At 42.9% G+C, this 25,580-nt stretch overlaps 1 protein-coding gene across 2 annotated transcripts in view; it reads right to left on the bottom strand.

Annotated features, from left to right (window-relative positions):
* Positions 1–467: 467 nt before the first annotated feature.
* Positions 468–25,580, bottom strand: part of LOC137310136 (intermembrane lipid transfer protein VPS13B-like) — an 875,231-nt gene continuing 850,118 nt past the window's right edge. For both annotated transcript variants that reach the window (XM_067978114.1, XM_067978120.1), the window contains exons 57-62: positions 23,794–23,970; positions 15,284–15,454; positions 12,173–12,343; positions 5,070–5,172; positions 4,625–4,874; positions 468–1,120 (exon numbers count right to left, since the gene is read on the bottom strand). In XM_067978114.1, coding sequence (XP_067834215.1) covers positions 872–1,120; positions 4,625–4,874; positions 5,070–5,172; positions 12,173–12,343; positions 15,284–15,454; positions 23,794–23,970 — 1,121 coding nt within the window. In that variant the 3' untranslated portion in view covers positions 468–871. The remainder of the gene's footprint in view (positions 1,121–4,624; positions 4,875–5,069; positions 5,173–12,172; positions 12,344–15,283; positions 15,455–23,793; positions 23,971–25,580) is intronic.

Below are 25,580 nucleotides of genomic sequence, written 5' to 3'. Positions count from 1 at the left end.
TGTTAAAGGCTGCAGAGAGGTCAAGGAGAATAAGGAGGGATCGTGCACCGCGGTCACAGTCTCAGGGAGTTTCATTAGTGACTTTGGTTAGGCCCAGTGTGTCCCTGGAGGCTGAAACTTCTCCAGTTGAAACATGGGACAGGAGTAGGCCATTCAGCTGGCTGAGCTCCAGACTATGGATTATCTGTAACACCACAAGAGTGGCAGACGGAGGACTGCATGAGAGTATATCGCAGGGTTGATGACTGCAGTCAATTTCCACAACTTATCAAAGATTTTGAAGCCAATCTGTTCCATGTCCCACCTGCCATATCTACCAGATTCTCATATTTCCCACCCTGTTTGATTTACGCCAAACGGAAATCTTTTACTTGACTCTTTGTCTATCACATTAACCCGCAAGACTTTTAAAAAAAATAATTGGCTGTTTACATGTCGATGAAGCAAAATAAAATGGCAAAACGTAATTCTGACTTTAACATTTATTTACCTTAAATATTTTCACAGTTATATTAACAATTCTTTTGCTGAATAATAAAGTCTCGTTAGTGACAGCACTTAACAAAGTTGCCTCACTGCTCCAGGGTACCTAAAAATCTATCGGCATTAGTGACCGAGCCCCTTTCGTTAAACACAGTATTTACATAGTTGATTTAACCACAGTCATTATTGAGAAAGGCAAATTAATTAAATTACGGAAGCCAACTGACCCGGATCACATCTGTTTTAATTGAAGATTCTTATGAAAAGGTTGTGCTGTACTAAACTGATGCTAGCCAAGAACTGAATGCCAAGCTATTTAGCCAGAAAAAAAAGTTTGCATTTTCATCACTAAAAAAAAAATGTCTTTGTCATTGTTGCACATTCATGACTAATGAAATCCCTTTCGCAGTGCCTTGTTTTTCACCATAGAAAACTTGCTCACAAACACACTTCCATAGTGGTGATCAACCAAGTATTGGTAAGACTTGGTCCTGGTTGCAGGAGGATCAGCAACAACTACTAGAGAAGCCAGTTGCATGGCTGCGCTGCTGGGAATAATGTAATGTGATGTTCTTGTGACATAATCCACCAGTCGATCATACTGTTGTTCAGAAAGTCTTTCTCGAATGCCATCTCCCTAAACAAGAGAAAAAGACCGCGTCAGCATTAATTGTCCAATACAACGGGATTGCCAGGATCACTTGCACGTTACCTGTTGGTCTTGCTTACCCCTTATCTTTACATAGCATGTACAGCACAGAAACAGGCCATTCTGCCCAACTGGTCTATGCCAGTGCTAATGCTCCACACAAGCCTCCTCCCACCCTACTTCATCTGACCCTATCAGCACGTCCTTCCATTCCTTTCTCCATCATATTTTTATCCAGCTTCCCCTTAAATGCATCTATGCTGTTCGCCTCAACTATTCCATGTGGTAGCAAGTTCCACATTCTAACCACTCTCTGGGTAGAGAAGATTCTCCTGAATTCCTTATTGGATTTATTAGTACTTTCTCCTTGTAAGTCATTTTTTGAACACATTGGGGGTAATTATGACTTTGGGCAATAGTATGAAACGGGAGATATCAATTTGCTTGTCTGTTACACATCTCTCGTGATTTTCATTTCCATTGATTCCCGATCGGGAGAGATTAACGGCAGATGGCTGAATCGATATCGCTCGTTTTACACTATCGGCCAAAGTCATAATTACCCTCATTCTGTTTTACATTATTATAAAAAGGAAAACTGCTAATACTGGAAATCAGAAAATGCTGGAAATACTCAGCAAGTCAAGCAGCATCTGTGGAGAAAGAAACAGAGTTAACAGGCACGATTATAAAAGGGAAAAACGGGTGGGTTGGGAGCATTCAAAATCGCAACCATTTCGGACCCTCCCCCAACCCGCCCACTTCCGGTTTTCACCAGGGCGGGCGACCAACCCGCTCCCAGAGGCGTGTTGGTGATTAAAACCTTTCAAGGGGGCTGCGGGCCTCCATTTTTCCAGAGTTTCCAATTTCAACCCCTGGGGGCCGGGATTCCTGGGCCTTCACTTTTACGCCAGGTTGTGGGCCGGGAGGAGCAGAAGTGCTTTTTTAAAAATTTGTTCATGGGATGTGGGCATCGCTGGCGAGGCCAGCATTTATTGCCCATCCCTAATTGCCCTTGAGAAGGTGGTGGTGAGCCTTCCCCCCAGGCCCAACAAGCCTACCTGCAGTGACCCCCCCCACCAAAATGATCGCAGACCCAAATGGTGACCCACGATTCCTCCCCCCCACCCCGCCGATGATCATGGACCCCTGATCCCAACAACCCCTCCCGTGATGGAACCCCGATTCCTCCCCCCATGACTGACTCCCACGTGCCAACGCATGCCCCTGTGCCATCAAAATCATAGGGACGTCCGGGAAACCTGTACTTCTGGGTTTCCCGTCTGCAATTTGACCCCTCTGCTCCCTTCCCGGCTCAGAGTCATAATCATGCCCAACATTTCAGGTTGATGACCCTTTTTCCAGTTCTGACGAAAGGTCACCGACCTGAAACATTAACTCTGTTTCTTTCGCCACAGATGCTGCCTGACTTGCTGAGCTTCTCCAGCATTTTCTGTTTTTATTTCAGATTTCCAGCATCCGCAGTATTTTGCTTCTGGAAATCAGGGTATTTCTTCTTCGTCCTTACTTCTCAATTTTTAACTTGCATTTAAATCTCTCACCATAGCAATTTCTTTGCATCAATTATGATTAATTCCCATGCAGCAAGGTACCTCAAGCGCTGTGTGTGCACATTGGAAAATTGCCCACGATTTTCTTATGCTTTGCTCGCAATGTTTGATGGTGTTGGAAACACCTCAGCACATGCGGTGACTTGGAAAATCTATCATTCAAGGTTCAATATTGACACTGGAACTAAAGGCATTTTTATTTCAATGCTTTAGTGCAGGGTGTACAATAGTAAAGTGAAGACTCGAGTTATACGAGTGCCTCTCTCTCTCTCTCCCCTCTCTCAAGGTTCACTGCGGTCCCTATCTTGTCCATTGGAGGTTGTTAGGAACATAGGAACAGGAGTAGGCCATTCAGTCCTTCAAGCCTGTTCCGCCATTCAATTAGATCATGGCTGATCTGTATCTTACCTGCCTTGGTTTCATATCCCTTAATACCTTTGCCTAACAAAAATCCATCAATTTCAGTTTCAAAATTTTCAACTGACCCCCAACCTCAACAGCTTTTTGGGGGAGAGAGCTCCAGATTTCCACTGTCCTTTGTGTGAAGAAGTGCTTCCAGACATCACCCTTGAACAGCCTAGATCTAATTTTAAGATTTTGCCCCCTTGTTCTGCACTCCCCCCACTAGGGGAAATAGTTTCTCTTGATCTATCCTATCAAATCCTTTAATCATCTTAAACACCTCAATTAGATCACCCCTTAATCTTCTATATTCGAGGGAATAAAAGCCTAGTCTATGCAACCTGTCAGCAGCTGCATTTTCTGCATCTCCAACAGCTAGTCTTGGGACCTAGGGGAAGTCAGGTCCCAGGTGCTATTGAAGGCACACCAAACCGGTTGTCGATGGCATACTATCAGTATAAAAACACGTTAAAGAGCTGTGCGGCTACAGTTAGTACTATAGAGGCCATTTTCACTACAATTACTGAATTCACAGTTTCCCCTGAGCTCCTAAAAGAATCACTCATCCCAGTTCCTTATTGTCACCTCTTCAACCAATGATATATTACATAGAATTACATACAATGTACAGCACAGAAACAGGCTGTTCGGCTCAACTGGTCTATGCCGGTGTTTATGCTCCACATGAGCCTCCTCCCACCCCTCTTCATCTAACCCTATCAGCATATCCTTCTATTCCTTTCTCCCTCATGTGTTTATCCAGCTTCCCCTTAAATGTATCTATGCTAGTTGCCTCAATTACTCCTTGAGGTAGCAAATTCCACATTCTAACCACTCTCTGGGTAAAGAGGTTTCTCCTGAATTCCCTATTGGATTTATTAGTGACTATTGTATATTTATATGAAATCCTTGAATCTGTATCTTAAGTTGTACCAAGTTGATACAGCCATCTCTTGTTAAACTCATGGGGTATCTCTTTGTTGCCACAAGTTGATGGACGATTTACACACTAATAACAGCGGACGCCATTAAACCCACCGTTGTTTTGCCAGCAAATTCTGGCCCAATGTGTTCATTTGACATTGCTTTTCTTCTATTTTATTTTAAACTGATTAAAATCTCCATTAAAATAGTGGACGAAGGAATGAAATATGAACAAGTTTGTGCGCAAATAACATAATCATTTCTACGCAACAGATGGCAGACTGCGTATTTTATAAAATGTTAATGTAAAGAACTGCTTTAGTTTTCTATTCATGGAACCGAAAAGTTAATACTTTTAAATTTGCGTGAGCTGACACCAGAGATATGGGTCTTAACAAAGAGTTTATCTTGTGTTAATGTGAATGAAAGACAGTGTCTGAATGTCCAACTATAGAAATATAGAGATTTGCGATTTAAAAGTCGTAGCTGTTTGGAAATCTTTCTCGAAGGATAAATGGGTCGTGTTTAATAGAGTCCAAAACTGTTCATTTCCTAGAACAGTTTCAATTCAGTTGTTGAAAGGGTTGCACTGTACCTCTGCATCATACGATACCCGTTGTTGTTTGAGCACAACTTGCAGCAAGTTATCTTTCTTTGGATCCAAGTTGCACTCAATCTCCGTGACTGGGAATGCCTGCTGCTGCGTGTCCTCACTGACACTGACCACAAACAATACCTCGGAGGTGAGCAGTAAGCACCCTTCGTACTCCTGGCCAGAGTTGCTCACAATAACCACGTCCAAGGCCATAAAGACTTCAGGCCTGCCCAAAGACTGCAGCATTTTCCTGTCAGGACGCAAAATGTTGAACAGATACCATTAAATTCTTTTTACTTTTTTTATTTAAAATTCCAGAACTGAAACATTTCATGTAAGAAACAAACCGTTTCCAAGATAAATGACCTGTTAGTTTGATACAAAGCCAGAGCAATGTAATGAATAATGCCATCATAAAAATGACTGACTGCCAGAATACTCTTACCAGACGTATTTGACGTGGCTGTTTGGGGCCTGGTCAGCCTGCTGCTCGGTGGGGTGAAACCTCTGCTTGGGAAGTTGAGAAAGTCCAGCTCCATGTAAAATACCTAGAGCAATAAAGACAAGATTCTTACTTCTACTTAACCAGACAGCAACGGGGTGCTGAAATGATGTAATGTGTTTGGAACAGACTGATAGGGATATTCATCTTTTTAACCACAATTACGTAAAAGGCAGAGCTATATAACGGTGAGAAAAAAATAAAATATATAAAGCTGGGCTCATAAATGCTAAGGGAAAGCAATTGTACTCCTAGGGGGAGGAGACTTTTTAAATAACAGTACAAACACGATCATTTACAACTAATGCAGTAACAATTGTTAATTTCTATATACTGTGATAACTACATGAGCTCAACATTCAAGTATGATAATTTCCCGTGGATAGTATTTCTCAGCAGCATCATTATTCTCTTCCCGAATATATCCATTACTTATTATGGTCGCAGGCTAATCTTTAAACTAAATCAACAGAATTGCACCATTAAAAAAAATAAAAAACATAAGTTTAGTATTCAAAACACATGTGAGGTTGAGTCTAATGGATAAAGTGAGTTTTCTCCTTTCTCATCACACAGGCTCAGGGCTCGAGGTTACATCAGCCTGTGAGTGGACACTTCAGATCTGTATTATTGTCTTCTGACATTGATAATGCTTTTATAAATTGCAATCGTTTCATGAACTCAACACACCTTTCTACAGTTTCAGATATCAACTTACAGTATCCTCTGTGCAATACGATTACCTCGATAGGGCATCCTAAATCATGGCTAAGCCCAAATGTAACTAACACAGCAAGTCAGGATTTCAAATATGAAATGCAAAATGACTCTCAAAAACAAAGATCATCCTCTGGCTCTTTAGGATAACTATAGGATATAACGTCATTCTCTTTAAACATCAGCAAGAAAAAAAAGTGTTCCATTGTTTACTCCCCTCCCCTCCTGGTTTCGCAGACACCTGTTGCCCTCCAGTACCTTGACCAGCTGGCCATATCTGCGGCTCAGTGGGTAGCACTCTCGCCTCTGTGTCAGAAGGTTGTGGGTTCAAGTCCCACTCCAGAGACTTGAGCACAAAATCTAGGCTGACATTCCCAGTGCCAGTACTGAGGAAGCGCTGCACTGCCGGAAGTGCCGTCTTTTGGAGGAGACATCAAACCGAGGCCCCGTCTGCCCTCTCAGGTGGACGTAAAAGATCCCATGGCACTATTTCAAAGAAGAGCAGGGGAGTTCTCCCTGGTGTCCTGGCCAATACTTAACCCTCAACCAATGTCAATAAAAAGATTATCTGGTCATTATCTCATTGCTGTCTGCGGGAGCTTGCTGTGCGCAAATTGGCTGCCGCGTTTCCTACGTTACAACAGTGACTACACTTCAAAAGGTACTTCATTGGCTGTAAAGCACTTTGTGTCGTCGTGAGGTCGTGAAAGTTGTTTATTTGTTTTATTTATTCATGTGAGAGCTTCAATGGTGTTGGTAGCACACTTGAGTCCGTGAGGGAAAGGGAGAAGAGAGGGGGAAGGAGAGAGGGAGTATCATATTTCTATTCTCACCCAAGTTCACACAGGCTTGCTACAGCTATCGGGTAAAAATCCGAGCTGATTTTTCTCTTCCTAACACAGGAGTACTGAGGTTGATTGTTGTGCTCCAGTTAAGTTCTGCTAAGATAGCGGAGATTGGAAATCAGCAACTCACCGGATTAATGTACTGAGTCTTTTGCTGGGGGTGGGTGGGGGTAGCAACAAGTAAAGGTCTCTGCTTTTTTTCCTTCCATTTATTGTTATTGGAGATGTGATATTCCATGGACTAATTAAGCTTGGTTTAAAAACTTTTTTTCAGGAAATGATTTCTTGATGCAAAGCACAATATCACAAGAAGTCAGAGAGCACTTCGTCACGCAAGGGGTCGTGGAAAACTGGAAAACTTTCCCTCAAAAAGCTGTTCAGGCTGAGTGTCATAGAAACATAGAAAATAGGAGCAAGAGTAGGCCATTCGGCCATTCGGGCCTGCTCCGCCATTCAAAATGATCATGGCTGATCATCTAACTCAGTACCCTGATCCCGCTTTTCCCCATATCCCTTGATCCCTTTAGCATTAAGAAATATATCGATCTCCTTCTTGAATACATCTAATGACTTGGCCTCCACTGCCTTCTGTGGTAGAGAATTCCACATGTTCACCACCCTCCGAGTGAAGAAATTTCTCCTCATCTCGGTTCTAAATGGCATACCCCGTATCCTGAGACTGTGACCCCTGGTTATGGATTCCCCAGCCATCGGGAACATCCTCCCTGCATCTAGTCTGTCTAGTCCTGTTCGAATTTTATATGTTTTGATGAGATAAGAACATAAGAAATAGGAGCAGGAGTAGGCCAATCGGCCCCTCGAGCCTGCTCTGCCATTCAATAAGATCATGGCTGATCTGATCCTAACCTCAAATCTAAATTCATGTCCAATTTCCTGCCCGCTCCCCGTAACCCCTAATTCCCTTTACTTCTAGGAAACTGTCTATTTCTGTTTTAAATTTATTTAATAATGTAGCTTCCACAGCTTCCTGGGGCAGCAAATTCCACAGACCTACTACCCTCTGAGTGAAGAAGTTTCTCCTCATCTCAGTTTTGAAAGAGCATCCCCTTATTCTAAGATTATGCCCCCTAGTTCTAGTTTCACCCATCCTTGGGAACATCCTTACCGCATCCACCCGATCAAGCCCCTTCACAATCTTATATGTTTCAATAAGATCGCCTCTCATTCTTCTGAACTCCAATGAGTAGAGTCCCAATCTACTCAACCTCTCCTCATATGTCCACCCCCTCATCCCCGGGATTAACCGAGTGAACCTTCTTTGTACTGCCTCGAGAGCAAGTATGTCTTTTCTTAAGTATGGACACCAAAACTGTATGCAGTATTCCAGGTGCGGTCTCACCAATACCTTATATAACTGCAGCAATATCTCCCTGTTTTTATATTCTATCCCCCTGGCAATAAAAGCCAACATTCCGTTGGCCTTCTTGATCACCTGCTGCACCTGCAAACTAACTTTTTGATTTTCTTGCACTAGGACCCCCAGATCCCTTTGTACTGCAGTACTTTCTAGTTTCTCGCCATTAAGATAATAACTTGCTCTCCGATTTTTCCTGCCAAAGTGCATAACCTCACATTTTCCAATATTGTATTGCATCTGCCAAATCTCCGCCCACTCACCCAGCCTGTCTATATCCCCTTGTAGGTTTTTTATGTCCTCCTCACTGTCTACTTTCCCTCCCATCTTTGTATCATCTGCAAACTTTGATATGTTACACTCGGTCCCCTCCTCCAAATCGTTAATATAGATTGTAAAGAGTTGGGGACCCAGCACCGACCCCTGCGGAACACCACTGGCTACAGGTTGCCAGTCCAAGAATGTACCATTTATCCCAACTCTCTGCTTCCTGTTAGATAACCAATCCTCCACCCATACCAGAATATTACCCACAATCCAGTGATTCTTTATCTTGAGCAATAATCTTTTATGTGGCACCTTGTCGAATGCCTTCTGGAAGTCCAAATACACTACGTCCACTGGTTCCCCTTTATCCACCCTGTACGTTATATCCTCAAAGAACTCAAGCAAATTTGTCAGACATGACTTCCCCTTCGTAAAGATCACCTCTCATTCTTCTAAGCTCTAGTGAATATAATCCTTGTCGACCCAATCTCTCTTCATACGTCAGTCCTGCCATCCCAATTGAAATTTTAAAACTGAGATTGATAGATTTTTGTTGGGTAAGGGTATTAAAGGATGTGGAGCCAAGGCGGGTAAATGGAGTTGAGGTACAGATCAGCCATGATGCAACTGAATGGCGGAACAGGTTTGAAGGGCTGAATGGCTTACTCCTGTTCCTATGTTCCTAACACTAAAATATCATTGAAATCCAAGGATTTAGATTGCTGCCAACATACATATAAAATATTTACTCATACCAAATCAAACAGCAACACTCTGAAAATTCCAGGCATCAGATGGTGTGTGTTGAGCCATACTGGAGGCAGATTCCATATTCGGTCTCGTCTGTTTGCCAATTACCATGTAACTTTCAATAATTCAAAAAGCGTATGTAGAAAGTGATGTGGTACCTTTGATATGTAGTCCTTGTAAAACAAGTAACTTTAGCTAGTAGTACAAAGCTACCTTACAAATAGTGGAATCAGATTAAATAATTGAAAACCTCAGGCACTTTTGAATCAAAAAAAAAAGGTCAAACTGACAATTACTTGTGTGACAGAATCCTACACAAACGGAGAAATACTGCTTTTATTAAATAAACTTGGGAGGATATTACATAGAATTTGCAGCACAAAAACAGGCCGGTTGGCCCAACTGGTCTATGCTGGTGTTTATGCTCCACACAAGCCACCTCCCACCTTACTTCATCGAACCCTATCAGCATTCCTTTCTCCCTCATGTGTTTATCCAGCTTCCCCTTAAATGCATCGATGCTATTCGCCTCAACCACTCCATGTGGTAGCGAGTTCCACATCCTTACCATTCTCTGGTTTCTCCTGAATTCCCTGTTGGATTTATTAGTGACCATCTTATATTTATTTGCTGCTTTGTTCAGTAGAATCATAGAAAGGTTACAGCACGGAAGGAGGCCATTCGGCCCATCGAGTCCACACCGGCTCTCTGCAAGAGCAATCCAGCTAGTCTCACTCTCCCGCCCTACCTCCATAGCCCTGCAAATTTTTTCCTTTCAAGTACTTATCCAGTTCCCTTTTGAAGGCCATGATTGAATCTGCCTCCACCACCCCCTCGGCAGAGTATTCCAGATCCTAAGCACTCACTGTGTAAAAAGGTTTTCCTCATGTCACCTTTGGTTCTTTTGCCAATCACCTTAAATCTACGTCCTCTGGTTCTTGACCCTTCCGCCAATGGGAGCAGTTTCTCTCTATCTACTCTGTCTATACCCTTCATGATTTTGAATACCTCTATCAAATCTCCTCGCAACCTTCTCTGTTCCAAGGTGAACAACCCCAGCTTCTCCAGTCTATCCACGTAACTAAAGCCCCTCATCCCTGGAATCATTCTAGTAAATCTCTCCTGCATCCTCTCTAAGGACTTCACATCTTTCCTAAAGAGCGGTGCCCAGAACTGGACACAACGCTCCAGTTGTGGCCGAACCGGTGTTTTATAAAGGTTCATCATGACTTCCATACTTTTGAACTCTATGCCTCTATTTCTAAAGCCCAGGATCCCGTTTGCTTTTTTAACCGCTTTCTCAACCTGCCCTGCCACCTTCAACGATTTGTGCACATGTACCCCCAGATCTCTCTGCTCCTGTACCCCTTTTAGAGTTGTATCCTCTAGTTTATATTGCCTCTCCTTGTTCTTCCTACCGAAATGTATCACTTTGCATTTTTCTGTGTTAAATTTCATCTGCTACATGTCCGCCCATGCCACCAACCTGTCTATATCCTCTTGTATATCACTATCCTCCTCACTGTTTACTACCCTTCCAAGTTTTGTGTCATCTGCAAATTTTGAAATTGTGCCCTGTACACCCAAGTCCAAGTCATTAGTATATATCAAGAAAAGCAGTTGTCCCAGCGCCGACCCCTGGGGAACACCACTGTACACCTCCCTCCAGTCCGAAAAACAACCGTTCACCATTACTCTCTGTTTCCTGTTACTTAGCCAATTCTGTATCCATGTTGCTACTGCCCCCTTTATTCCATGGGCCGCAATCTTGATGATAAGCCTACCACGCGGCACTTTATCAAACGCCTTTTGAAAGTCCATATACACCACATCAACTGCATTGCCCTCATCTACGCTCTCTGTTACCTCATCAAAAAACTCTATATCAGGTTAGTTAAACATGATTTGCCTTTAACAAATCACTGCTGGCTTTCTCTAATCAATCCACACTTGTCCAAGTGACTATTAATTCTGTCCTGGATTATTGTTTCAAAAAGTTTCCCCACCACTGAGGTTAAACTGACTGGCCTATATTGCTGGGTTTTTCCTTACGCCCTTTTTTGAACAAGGGTGTAACATTTGCAATTTTTTAGCCCTCTGGCCCCATTCCCATATCTACGGATGTTTGGAAGATTATGGCCAGTACCTCCGCAATTTCCACCCTTACTTCCCTAGGATGCATCCCATCCGGACCGGGTGACTTATCTACTTTAAGTACAGCTAGCTTTTCTAGTACCTCTTTTTTATCAATTTTTAGCCCATCCAGTATCTCAACTATAACTCCCTTTACTGAGACTCTGGCAGCATCTTCTTCCTTGGTAAAGACAGATACAAAGTACTCATTTAGTACCTCAGCCATCCTCTCTGCCTCCATGAGTAAATCTTCTTTATGGTCCCCAATCGGCCCGAACCCCTCCTCTTACTATCTGTTTACAGACTTTTGGATTCTCTTTAATGTTGGCTGCCAGTCTATTCTCATATTCTCTCTTTGCCCCTCTTATTTTCTTTTTCACTTCCCGTCTGAACTTTCTATATTCTGTTTGGTTCTCACTTGTGTTATCAACCTGACATCTGTCATAAGCCCCTTTTTTTCTTTTCATCTTACTCACTATCTCTTTTGTCATCCAGGGAGCTCTGGGTTTAGTTGCCCTACCTTTCTGCCACGTGGGAGTGTGCTTAGACTATAGCCGAACCATCTCCTCTTTAAAGGCCGCCCACTGTTCAATTACAGTTTTGCCTGGCAATCTTTGATTCCGGTTTACTCGGGCCAAAAATACTCCAATTGAGTATTTTTACTTTAGAGTGATCTGTGTCCTTTTTCCATAGTTATTCTAAACCTTATGATATGATCACTGCTCCCTAAATGCTCCCCCACTGACACTTGCTCCACTTGGCCCGCCTCATTCCCTAGAACAATGTAGAGGTGAAAATGTGGCAGTTTAAATTATGTAGAAAACTTTACATCATTGAGTGGGGGAGGGTGGAACAATTAAACTTGGTAGCAGTACGTGACTACAGGTGTTGCTTTTTTGGGTGAAGAGATGGTGTGTTCTGGAAAGCGTTTGATAAAACACAGGATCTTTTATACTTGCCATAACCAGTTTGAGAGACGAGTTCCGCTGCTCCACCAATTGGTTTGGTGAAAACGCCCACAATGCCTTTGCCCATGCCAGAGATGACATCCTTGGCTTTGCGCCCAGCGGAAACGTCTGATGTCTTCTGGAAATTCTGCATCGGCTGATCCACAATACCAGCAATGGCACCTGGGAATATCAAACATAACTAATATTACAACAGCGACTACACTTCAAAAGTACTTGGTTGTAAATCGCTTTGGGATGTTCTGAGGTTGTGAAAGGCGCTATATAAATGCGAGTTCTTTCTTTGTAATAAAGGATCCAATTTTGCCTTTTCTTCAGATGGGCATTTTCACTCTCGCACTCAAAAAATAATTGTATTCCCACTTTGAAGTCTTTCTCTACTGCCATCCTTGGTATTATCCTTTGGCTGTGAGTGGTAGATGGTCTGGACCACGAAAATCTCCGGTATCAATGCAACTTGTTATCAGATAACAGAAGGCAAATATCCTGCAGGGCCAAATAGTTTCCTACTCAGTTACTTTTTTTCCCAGTTAGGCAAAGGACAGGCTGAGACCCGTACAAATTCATATAGAATCGTAGATTCAAAGAGCACAGATGGAGGCCATTCAGCCCATCGTGCCTGTGCCGGCTTTTTGAAAGAGCTATTCAATTAGTCCCACTCCCACTTTCCTTTCTGAAAGTTATTATTGAATCTGCTTCCACCACCCTTTCAGGCAGTGCATTCCAGATCACAACAACTCGCTGCGTAAAAAAATTTCTCCTCATTTCCACTCTGGTTCTTTTGCCAATTACCTTAAATCTGTGTCCTCTGGTTACCAGCTCTCCTGCCAGTGGAAACAGTTTCTCCTTATTCACTCTAACAAGACCCTTCATGTTTTTGAACACCTCTATTAAATCTCCCATTAATCGTCTCAGCTCCAAGGAGAATAATCCTTATATTAAAATTAAATACATTAAAATTCTTACATTTGTGCCCACCTCCTGTCAACTTTTCTCATTATAAATTCCTATGTTCATGTAATTATGCCCTTTCCCCAATGATGTTGTAGCACCTCAGTTTCGCACCTTCAAGCTCCTTAACCTGTACTGTTGGTAGCACGCTTGCTTCCGAGTGAGAAGGTTGTGGGTTCAAGTCCTACTCTGGCGACGTGAACACAAAATCTAGGCTGGCACTTCAGTGCAGTACTGAGGGAGTGCTGCACTGTCGGAGATGCCATTTTTCGGATGAGACGTTAAACCGAGGCCCCATCTGTCCTCTCAGGTGGACATAAAAAATCCCATGGCACTATTTGAAGAAAAGCAGGGGAGTTCTCCTTGGTGTCCAGGCCAATATTTATCCCTCAACCAACATCACTGGAACAGATTATCTGGCCATTCATCACATTGCTGTTTGTGGGACCTTTCAGTGCATTTGCTTTCAGCAAATTGGCTGCCGTGTTTCCTATATTGACTACACTTCAAAAGCACTTAATCGGTGGTAAAGCACTTTGGGATGTCCTGAGGTCGTGAAAAGCAATATATAAATGCAAGTCTTTCTTTATTTACTGCAGAGGAGTGTCCATGCTGCAACCAATTGTATTTCTCTGCTTCTCAAGTTGCAATATGTTTTGCTATGTAACTATAAACAATAAAAATATAAAATCAAACAAATAGGGGCAGAATCTACGACTTTAAAATGGCAACTAAATTACATCAATGCTCCCTGGTCCAATTATGCCCCGGCCCTCTATCCTTGCTTCACCTGAAGATTACACTTGGTCTAGACTTCCTGTGCACAATGCCATAGGAGGTCGACTAGTAAATACCCAAACGTATAATAGGTGCAAGTACACAGAGCAGCAAACAGTGATAGGGTTTTATAATTTACAACAACAGATGTTGTCAGAAGATGAAAATTCAAATTTATTCCACCATCAAATGCTGATATTAGAAAATCACTGTTGACAAACTATGGTCCCTTTTAATATAATGTATTAGTCCAACCTATTTACATATTGTGTAGTTTATTAAAATACAAGATTTCCTTTTGTCATAGAATCTTATTCGGTGGACCTTCCGTTCAGTCGCGTAATTTTTTAGCTCATATTCTCATTTTCATTTTGGCACATACCAGTTTGTTCGACTATTCTTGATACTTCGACATATCATTCTTTAATATCTACTAGTCTAGACAGTCTAAATATCATAGTGAGCTCTTTGAGCAGTCTCCACAACTGCACCATTATCAAAATAAAATAGCTTTTGGTGCAATATCATTCTCTCTGTGTAATGATCACGCCTGAAGAAGCGAATAAAAACATTGTGGAAATCAGTTCTACATTTTAACAGGAGTGCCCTGTAACAAAATAATGAGAATGGGAAAACCTAGCACATTAATGTTCCTTCCTAGAGTACAATTCAAAGAAATGCTGACAAAGGGTTGATAGATCTTTATGTAAAGTTGTTCTCACCCTCCTCCTCAAAAACACCCAAAAAAAATCAAATAACACCCATGCTGTTGAAGGACGACTTTTACAAAATGGATTTTGATGCTTTTTTTAAAAAAGAAAAGAAGTTTTTCTAATGAAATGAACAGAATAGGATAGTTTTTCTCAGAATCACCAGATAAATTCTCATGTGCAAGCACCAAACATGTCTCACAGTGCGGCACGCCGCAGACATGTAAATCTGCTTCGCAAACAAAACTGTGCGTGGAACTGCAATATCTTATTGAGATTAATAGATTCATTTCCCTGAAGCGAGCAGAATCATTCGGGGGCAGGCAGGTCTGGATTCCTTCATTATGAACTGATTTTCTTCAAAGTTTACACAGAACTTAAACCGTATAAACAAGGCTGAAGTGCTTCAACATAAATGGGTGACACATCGTAGACACATTTACAGTCATCAATAACTGAACCTACATTAAAGGGCATCGCTGAAACGTGGCCTGTTTTACAATACACTGTCTTCAGTGATGGGGTTATTGGTTTTCTAATACTGTACAGATTCAATGCTCAACTTGGAGGTCTATCTTTAGAATTTACTCTGATGAGCTCTGCGGTTTACGTTGCACCTTGGATTTATTATCAGGCTCGTAAAAGCCGGTCAATATTGCCGTACCCAGCAGACTGATTCCCAGCCGGGACAATCCCTGCCGCAGGCCTTCCCCCAGGCTGTCTGGAAGCTGTCTCCGCCATTCCTCCTGCCGGTTATAGTGCTCTTCATCCAGAGACAGCCGATCCATGTTTCGGGCCAAACTTGTTGCCAGATTAGTTATCGATGTCAGAGTGCCTGAACAGAAATGCACAAAACACTGACTCAGCATGATGCTATGTTTTTTTTTTACAAAGCATATATTTAGAACAATTATCACTGCTTCAATTAGACAAGAAATCAATCCTGCTCCTTCCTACATGACAACAGTGAACACACTTCAAAAGTACTTCATTGGCTGTAAAGCGCTTTGGGGCGTCCTTAGGTCGTGAAAGGCACTTTATAAATGCAAGTCTTTCTTTCATTTTTCTTTTCACTTCATGTACCTCCGCACTGATGACTGGCGAGGCTTTGTGCATTCAATGGATTCCGTGGGGGTCCCCGCCATCATCGATTTTGAATCCCCCTGCTTGGCGGGAGGGTGCTCGCACCATATTCCTGATGTGTTACCGCTACTCCCCCCCACAACCACAATTTTACATTACGGGCACGGGAAGGCCGCCCGCCCCAAAAGGAGTGGGGGCCTAATTTGTCGTCGGGACGCGAACGCCATTTCAACTGCTGGCCCGACTACGGCCTCTCGTGGTCTTCGGTCCAGGCCCAGGCCTCTCCTGCTCCGGGTTTCCTTTCCCCTCGATCGTGGACTTACCACCACCTCCCCCCCCCCGCCAACCTGTTAATCTGTACTTAACTTGCCGGGGACCGATTGTGTGGGTCCCCGGGAGTAGCCTCACCCTCCTCCACCGATTTTGACCCCCCGCTCGTCTGCAGAGACCTGATTCCCGCCAGCTTCGGGCGGGAGTCAGACTCGGAGCCGGCAAATGCTCCGGGGGGCCGGATCTTTCACCGCTCCCTTAGGCCCCCCCCCCACGACCTCCCCAATGTAAAGTCAGCCCTTATAGTTTAGGGTAACCCAACTCGGGTTGGACTATTCCTGGAGGTGTCATCGCATGACCTCTGGCCTCCGGCCACCCCACCCCCACACTCCCTCCATTGGTCGTCCAACGCGCCCATACTCGCGAGGCACCCCTTCCCACGGCCAATCGGAAAGCGAACAGACTCTTCATTACCCGATTGGATGATTCTTCACTGTCAATCAAAAGCTTTTTTTTCGCCATCTCAGATTTTTTTTAACTAATAAACAAAGTGTTCAAAATAATTTTGTTAAAAAACAATTTGTTAATGCCTCTTTGATTTTTCTCCTGGGTGTTTGCTTGTAGCAGTGTCCCAGTGCTCAGTCTTTAATTCCTGGGGACTCCAGGGTAATCCTGGAGGGTTGGCAACCCCATTATAGTTCTGTGATTATAGGTTTATGATAAATAACCTTGCTATACATCTACATCATCCATGTTGGTCAGCATAGTTGTGATCTCACTCATGTCCCCTCTCAAAAGTCTTTCTTCCACGTTTGACTCTGTGACTCTTCACAATTTAACCTTCTGGACCACCAGCAACCATACAAATTTCTTCTTCCTGGGACAACTATATTTTTAAAGCTTTTAGCGCGCACGCACTGTTACACTGAAATAATCTGAATATTACAGTAATACGCAGATGCCAGAAATAGATTTATTACTGTAATATTAACCTGAAAGAAAACATCCAATTTTTTTTAATAAAAATAAGAAAATGTTAAAACACTTCACTTGTCTTCCCTTTTTTCTTCAATTCTCTCTTCTCCCCCAATTATCGTTCTCTTTGTTTTCTGATTTTAACTTCAATATAATTTATGGTAAGAATTCTATTCTTTTGTTTCTCAAATCCTCTTGTAAATTCCCTTTGGACATTACCTTGGATCACGGGGAGCATAAAGACCGGCATAGACCAAGTTGGGCCGAATGGCCTGTTTCTGCACTGTAAATTCTATGTAATTCTATCTAACCTTACATTTAAAATTAAAATCCATCTGTCGCTCCTCAGCCCACCCACTCAGTTTGTCCTGATCACTTTGAATGATTCTCCCTTCTTCTTGCAACATGACAACATGATTTGCTGTCATCAGCAAAAAGGCATATTATTCCTAGATGGACAACCTTCTTACTGTTTATGAATACAGAAGATGACCCAGAATAGATTCCTTCAGAACTCCACTAACCACTCCCTCCCAGACATACGTTTATCCATTCATCATCATATTATGCTTTATGTGGCCAAAGCTAGTTCAATTTTGAAAGGTCCAGGGTTTCTTTGGCAACCATTAATTTTCTTTTAAAAAGATGGGTCATTGTCATGTTGGCGAATCTTGCAGATAAGAGGCAACGGCCGAGGCAGCCAGGAACAGTCTGTACTATAAAAAAAACCCAATGACAGGGCCACTGGGGAACATTTGGCCTCATAAAAAAAAAACTACAATCTGCCCACTGCCAAAGTACGACCCAGCACACTCGGTTTGTGAAGAAAAAAAACATGGTGCAGGTACCATCACGCAATTACAATTACACAGACGCCAAGATGTGTCTCATAAGACACTTTAATGGGAAGATAATGTCCCTTGCATCATTATATGGATTTATAGTTTATCTGCAATAAATAAAAAAAATCCCCCACATATTTTGAACAAATGAAGATTCTTTGTTTCGGTTCCTTGCTTCATTCTACCTTATAACATATTACAGAATCATAGAAACCTACGGCACAGAAGGAGGCCATTCGGCCCATCGTGTCCGTGCCGGCTGAAAAATAGCTATCTGGCTTAATCCCACTTTCCAGCACTTGGTCCGTAGCCCTGTAGGTTACAGCACTTCAAGTGCACATTGAAGTATTTTTTAAATGAGTTAAGGGTTTCTGCCTCTACCACTCTTTCAGGCAGTGAGTTCCAGACCCCCATCACCCTCTGAGTGAAAAAAATTCTCCTCAGCTCCCCTCTAACCCTTCTACAATTACTTTAAATCTATGCCCCCTGGTCACTGACCCATCTGCTAAGGGAACTAGGTCCTTCCTATCCACTTTATCTAGTCCCATCATAATTTTATAGACCGCAATTAAATCACTCCTCAGCCTCCTTTGTTCCAAGGAAAACAACCCCAGCCTATCCAATCTTTTCTCATAGCTAAAATTCTCCAGTCCTGGCAACATCCTTGTAAATTTTCTCTGTACCCTCTCGAGTGCAATCACATCTTTCCTGTAATGTGGTGACCAGGATTGTACGCAGTACTTAAGCTGTGGCCGAACCAATGTTTTGTACAGTTCTAGCATAACCTCCCTGCTCTTATATTCTATACCTTGGCTAATAAAGGAAAGTATCCCATATGCTTTTTTAAACACCTTATCTACCTGTCCTGCTACCATCAAGGATCTGTGGACATGCACTCCAAGGTCCCTTTGTTCTTCTACGCCTCTCAGTATCCTCCCATTTATTGTGTACTCCCTTGTCTTGTTTGACCTCCCCAAATGCATTACCTCACAGTTCTCCGGATTGAATTCCATTTGCCACTTTTCTGCCCACCTGACCAGTCCATTTATATCTTCCTGCAGTCTACAACATTCCTCCTCACTATTAACCACACGGCCAATTTTTGTATCATTTGCAAACTTCTTGATCAAGCTCCCCACATTCAAGTCCAAATCATTAATATATAACCACAAAAAGTAAGGGACCTAGTACTGAGCCTTGCGGGACCCCACTGGAAACAGCATTCCAGTCGCAAAAACACCCGTCAACCATTACACTTTGCTTCCTGCCACTGATCCAATTTTGGATCCCATGGGCTTTTACTCTTTTGACCAGTCTGCCATGTAGGACCTTGTCAAAAGCCTTGCTAAAATCCAAGTACACTACATCAAACATGTTACCCTCATCAACCCTCCTTGTTACCTGCTCAAAAAAATCAATCAAGTTAGTCAGACAAGGCCTTCCCATAACAAATCCATACTGATTGTCCTTGATTAACCCGTGCATTTCAAAATGACGATTTATGCTGTCCCTCATAATCGATTCCAATAATTTGCCCACCGCTGAGGTTAGACTGATTGGCCAATAATTACTAGGTCTATCTCTCTCTCCCTTTTGAAGCAACGGTACAACTTTAGCAGTCCTCCAATCCTCCGGCACCACGCCTGTAGCCAGGGAGGATTAGAAAATGATGTAAGGAATCTTACAACACCAGGTTATAGTCCAACAATTTTATTTTAAAATCACAAGCTTTCGGAGATTATCTCCTTCGTCAGGTGTGTAGTGAATGAGAGGTTCTCAAATCGCATATCTTATATTAGGCTGGGACACCATCACACCAATCAAAGGTGTCGTTGGTGTTCAGACAGGTTAGCCACGGAAAACGGTAGGTCCCAGTCTGCTGAATACACAATGTGTCAAATTACATAGACAGAGAGAAAGAGACCCGAAAGGCAGAGAGAGAGAGAGAATTTCCAGTTGTATTAAAAACAGATAACATTTTTTTCCTTGCTGGTGGGGTTACGTGTAGCATGACATGAACCCAAGATCCCGGTTGAGGCTGTCCTCATGGGTGCGGAACTTGGCTATCAATTTCTGCTCGACGATTTTTCTGCTCAACAGCATCAGTACTCAACACCAACAACAGCCAATCTCCAGACGCCATCCTACAACTCATCCGCTTCATCCTGGATCACAATGTCTTCACCTTCGATAATCAGTTCTTTACCCAAACACACGGAACAGCCATGGGGACCAAATTCGCACCCCAATACGCCAACATTTTCATGCACAAGTTCGAGCACGACTTCTTCACTGCACAGGACCTCCAACCAACGCTATACACCAGATGCATCGACGACATTTTCTTCCTATGGACCCACGGCGAAGAATCACTGAAAAGACTACACGATAACATCAACAAGTTCCATCCCACCATCAAACTCACCATGGACTACTCCTCAGAATCGGTTTCTTTCTTGGACACACAAATCTCCATCAAAGACGGGCACCTCAGCACCTCACTCTACCGCAAGCCCACGGACAACCTCACGATGTTCCACTTTTCCAGCTTCCACCCTAACCACGTCAAAGAGGCCATCCCCTATGGACAGGCCCTACGAATACACAGGATCTGCTCAGACGAGGAGGAACGCGATGGACATCTACAGACGCTGAGAGACGCCCTCGTAAGAACGGGATATGACGCTCGACTTGTCGATCGACAGTTCCAACGGGCCACAGCGAAGAATCGCATAGACCTCCTCAGAAGACAAACACAGGACGCAACCAACAGAGTACCCTTCGTCGTCCAGTACTTTCCCGGAGCGGAGAAACTACGCCATGTTCTCCGCAGCCTTCAACATGTCATCGATGACGACGAACACCTCGCTAAGGCCATCCCCACGCCTCCACTACTTGCCTTCAAACAGCCACCCAACCTCAAACAGACCATCGTTCGCAGCAAATTACCCAGCTTTCAGAAGAACAGCATCCACGACACCACACAACCCTGCCAGATCATCGACACAGATACCACCATCACACAAGAGGATACCACCCACCAGGTACATGGTTCATACTCCTGTGACTCAGCCAACGTTGTCTACCTCACACGTTGCAGGAAAGGATGCCCCGGAGCATGGTACATCGGCGAGACCATGCAGACACTGCGACAACGGATGAACGGACAACCGCGCAACAATCGCCAGACAGGAGGGTTCCCTCCCAGTCGGGGAACACTTTAGCAGTCAAGGACATTCAGCCACCGATCTTCGGGTAAGCGTTCTCCAAGGCGGCCTTCGAGACACATGACAACGCAAAAGCGTCGAGCAGAATATTGATAGCCAAGTTCCGCACCCATGAGGACGGCCTAAACCGGGATCTTGGGTTCATGTCACGCTACATGTAACCCCACCAGCAAGGAAAAAAAAGTTATCTGTTTTTAATACAACTGGAAATTCTCTCTCTCTCTGCCTTTCGGGTCACTTTCTCTCTGTCTGTATAATTTGACACATTGTGTATTCAGCAATACACAATGTTTTCCGTGGCTAACCTGTCTGAACACCAACAACACCTTTGATTGGTGTGATGGTGTCCCAGCCTAATATAAGATATGCGATTTGAGAACCTCGCATTCACTACTCACCTGACGAAGAAGATAATCTCCGAAAGCTTGTGATTTTAAAATAAAATTGTTGGACTATAACCTGGTGTTGTAAGATTCCTTACATTTGTCCACCCCAGTCCATCACCGGCATCTCCACATCATAGAAAATGATGGTCAGAGCCTCCGCTATTTCCTCCCTTGCTTCTCTTAACAGCCTGAGATACGTTTCATCCGGGCCTGGTGATTTATCTACTTTCAAAGATGCTAATCCCCTTAATACTTCCTCTCTCACTATGTTTATTCCATCCAATTTTTCACACTCCTCCTCCCTAACTACAATGTCTGTATCGTCCCTCTCTTTTGTGAAGACAGACGCAAAGTATTCATTAAGAACCATACCAACATCTTCCGCCTCCACACATAGGTTACCTTTTTGGTCTCTAATAGGCCCTACTCTTGCCTTAGTTATCCTCTTGCTCTTTATGTATTTATAATACATTTTTGGGTTTTCCTTAATTTTACTCGCCAGTATTGTTTCATGCCCTCTCTTTGCTTTCCTAATTTCCTTTTTACTTTCACCCCTGCTTTCTATATTCCTCTAGGCTTTCTGAGCTCTTGGTGTCTGACATAAGCTTCCCTTTTTTGCCTTATCTTACCCTGTATGCTCCTTGTCATCCAGGGGGCTCTAGATTTGGCAGTCCCACCCTTTTTCTTTGTGGGCACATGTTTACTCTGAACCCCTTGAAACTCCCCCTTGAATGCCTCCCACTTCTCTGACACTGATTTACCTTCAAGTAGCTGTTTCCAGTCCACTTTTGCTAAATCACTTCTCAGCTTAGTAAAATTGGCATTTCCCCAATTTAGAACTTTTACTCCTGTTCTATCTCTGTCCTTTTCCATAACTATGCTAAATCTAACTTAATTATGATCACTGCCACCAAAATGCTCTCCCACTGATACTCCTTCCACCTGCCCAGCTTCATTCCTTAAAACTAAATCCAGAACTGCCCCCATTCTTGTTGGGCTTGCTACATACTGGCTAAAAAAGTTCTCCTGAATGCAATTTAAGAATTCTGCACCCTCTATACCTTTTACACTGATTGTACCCTAATATTAGGGTAGTTTAAATCCCCTATTATTACTGCCCTATTGTTTTTGCATTTCTCAGAAATTTGCCGACATATTTGCTCTTCTATCTCCCTCTGACTGTTTGGGGGTCTATTGTACATTCCCAGCAGTGTGACTGCCCCTTTTTTGTTCTTTACCTCAACCCATATGGCCTCATTTAATGATCCTTCTCACATATCATTCCTCCTCACAGCCATAGTTGTTTCTTTAACCAATATTGCCACACCCCCCCTCCTTTATTATCCCCCTCTCTATCTCGTCTGAAAACCCTGTAACCAGGAACGTTGAGCTGCCATTCCTGTTTAAGCCATGTTTCTGTAAAAGCTAAGAATTTGTAATTGGAAGGTTGCTGAAAATTATTATTTCCAGGTGTTGAATGAAACTTTGCCAATATTCAATGGTCTAGATACAGAAGGTACTTCCCACCTTCATAATATACTCTTATTTTCTACCATTTAATAAAGTTATGAGAATGTACAATTTAAATGTAAGGAAGAGTGTAACATTTTTCTATTAATATTTTAATTTCAGATCCTCTTTGTATGGCCATGGTGTGAGAAATGGTCAGGTATTTATCCAATATTAAAAATTTTGATCTGATAAAATGAAATGCTAATTAGCAAACTACTTTTAAACTGCCCTTTTACTATCTCTGTGCATTGGGGAAAAGGTAGAAAAGAACTTTTTCTCTTTTCTGCACTCTAAAACAGATGACCTATCTTCACTATTTTTGAAGGATGAAAGATAATAGTAAGACCCAATATGTATATGCCAATTAAATTATTGTACGTGTCAGCAACCAGGCCTCAAAAGTATATTTGTTTTCTTCAAATGAAGGACATACTAATGAATTACGCTCGTCTTATCTAACTTACATACATAGAATCATACAGCACAGAAGGAGGCCATTCGGCCCATCATGTCTGTGCCGGCTCTCAGAAAGAGCTATCCAATTGGTCCCACTCCCCTGCTCTTTCCCCGTAGCCCTTCAAATTTTTCCTTTTTAAGTGTATAAGTACATATCACATATGTGAATATTAACATTTAACTATAAGGAAGAACATATTAACAATTGAGAGTTATTTAAAATTACACTTTACCTGAAACGCTACAAATGCCCATTATAGAAACCTGTACAGTTAGGCTTTCCCTATTTGTTCGAAGTGCTAACATAATACTGCTTAACAGAAGTTTCCAGTTTCTCATTTTTCTATGGATTATTACAGGATTACAAACTAATATTATGTGTCGCATATACTGTGTAAGAAAGTAGTGAGAAAAAAAAATTACCTTTGGAAATATGTTTTACAAATGAAGTTGTTCCCCTGGAGACTCCACTGACAAAGGCACCTGGACCGCGAGTTAGTCCCTCATACGGGAGTCTGAAGAAATCCGCTATCCCATTACCTATACTTCGCACCAAATTAGCTGGACTTCCAAGAATTTCCAAAGATCCAACAACCCAGCCTACAGGGAACATAAACCAAAACGTCAATGGCAAAAGACTACACAAATGAGAACGTTTGTTTAGAGTAAATAAAAACGGCTGTTGTTGCCTTTCATATCTTTACATGATGCCCGTGGAGAAGGGCGAGAACTATTGGAAGGATTTGCAGGCTGACTAGTCGCGTACAGCAGGAGGGTTTTATGGGCTCCCACAACCCGTTGGATGAGGAGGGGCCACTCAGGTCCACCAGACGCGAGTATTGCCGTTGGATGTTAACCCAGGATTCAGAGCTGGTAGCTCTGGTCTCCACTTGCTGGGACTATCTGGAGCGGGGTTCGAACCCTGCACCTTCTAACTCAGAGGGGGGTTTTGCTAACACCAAGCCAAATGCTCGTTCCTTTGGAAATGGTCACTGACATGTATCTCATAGTGTGTCAGTGTGGGGTGTGGTACGTCCCCCTCCCTCCATACGGAGGTGCTGGTCTGAACTATGCCATTTGAGGAGATTACATGGATTGCCACATTTCCTCAGATTTCTAATCGGAAATTAAAATTGGGGATGGAATTGATGGAACTGGGTATCCTGATAGCTCAATAACAATCCCCCACCCCCATCCCTGCAGCAGCACACTCCACCGGGAATCACGCCTCTTGGGGAAAAGTGGGTTCCTCAGGTGTATCCCTAGTGCGGCAGGTGACCGCCACTACTATTTAAATGAGGTGACCCCCGTTGACCCTAAAATGGGGTCAATAGTAGAGGTCACTTGTGGACAGATCCTGGCCATTTGAGTTGGGATGAAAAGCCTGCAGGTTTTCACTCACAATGCTTTTATTTTTTTCTCTTACTGTGCTGATATACTTGTGCAAACAGGACAGTGGATGGAAAAATGTAAATAGAGAGAGCTAAATGGTACTTCCCAGCAGCACAGGCCTACTGGTTTTCTCAGACTTGCAGTAATGAGTTGGGGAGGAGGCAGGTAGGGGAAAAGTGGACAAAGTACAAGAGGGAAGTGGGGAATGGAGGTAGGAATAATTAAATGTCAAGCTTTGGAATTTATAAAAGTCTATAAACAAATATTGTAAATCAGGAAAGCAAAATGAAAACATAAATTAAAAACAAATTTCAATTTGGTTCGATTTTCTAAAACTGCACTAGTCCAAAAAGTTGTAGGGGCCTTCATAATTGTCAATATTATTAAAAAGTATTCTTGGGAAGCGGCAATGTATATATTCTTTTCTCCTTCCCTAGAATGTTCTGCCTTTCTCCGCTGAGGGTGCTGACTCATTACTGCTGTATAGTTTAATGGTCATTATCACGTTGCTGTTTGTGGGAATCACAGAAAGTTACGGCACAGAAGGAGGCCATTCGGCCCATCGTGTCCGTGCCGGCCGAAGAAGAGCTTAATCCCACTTTCCAGCACTTGGTCCGTAGCTGTGTGGGTTACGGCACTTCAAGTGCACACCCAAGTACTTTTTAAATGAATTGAGGGTTTCTGCCTCGACCACCCTTTCAGGCAGTGAGTTCCAGACCCCCACCACTCTCCGGGTGAAAAAATTTCTCCTCAGCTCCCCTCTAATCCTTCTACCAATTACTTTAAATCCATGCCCCCTGGTTATTGACCCCATTGCT

This window comes from Heptranchias perlo, chromosome 3, assembly GCF_035084215.1.
Source record: "Heptranchias perlo isolate sHepPer1 chromosome 3, sHepPer1.hap1, whole genome shotgun sequence".
In the NCBI taxonomy this organism is placed as follows: domain Eukaryota; kingdom Metazoa; phylum Chordata; class Chondrichthyes; order Hexanchiformes; family Hexanchidae; genus Heptranchias; species Heptranchias perlo.
The sequence above is the reverse complement of the archived record's forward strand: the minus strand, read 5'-3'. Positions and strand labels throughout refer to the sequence as shown.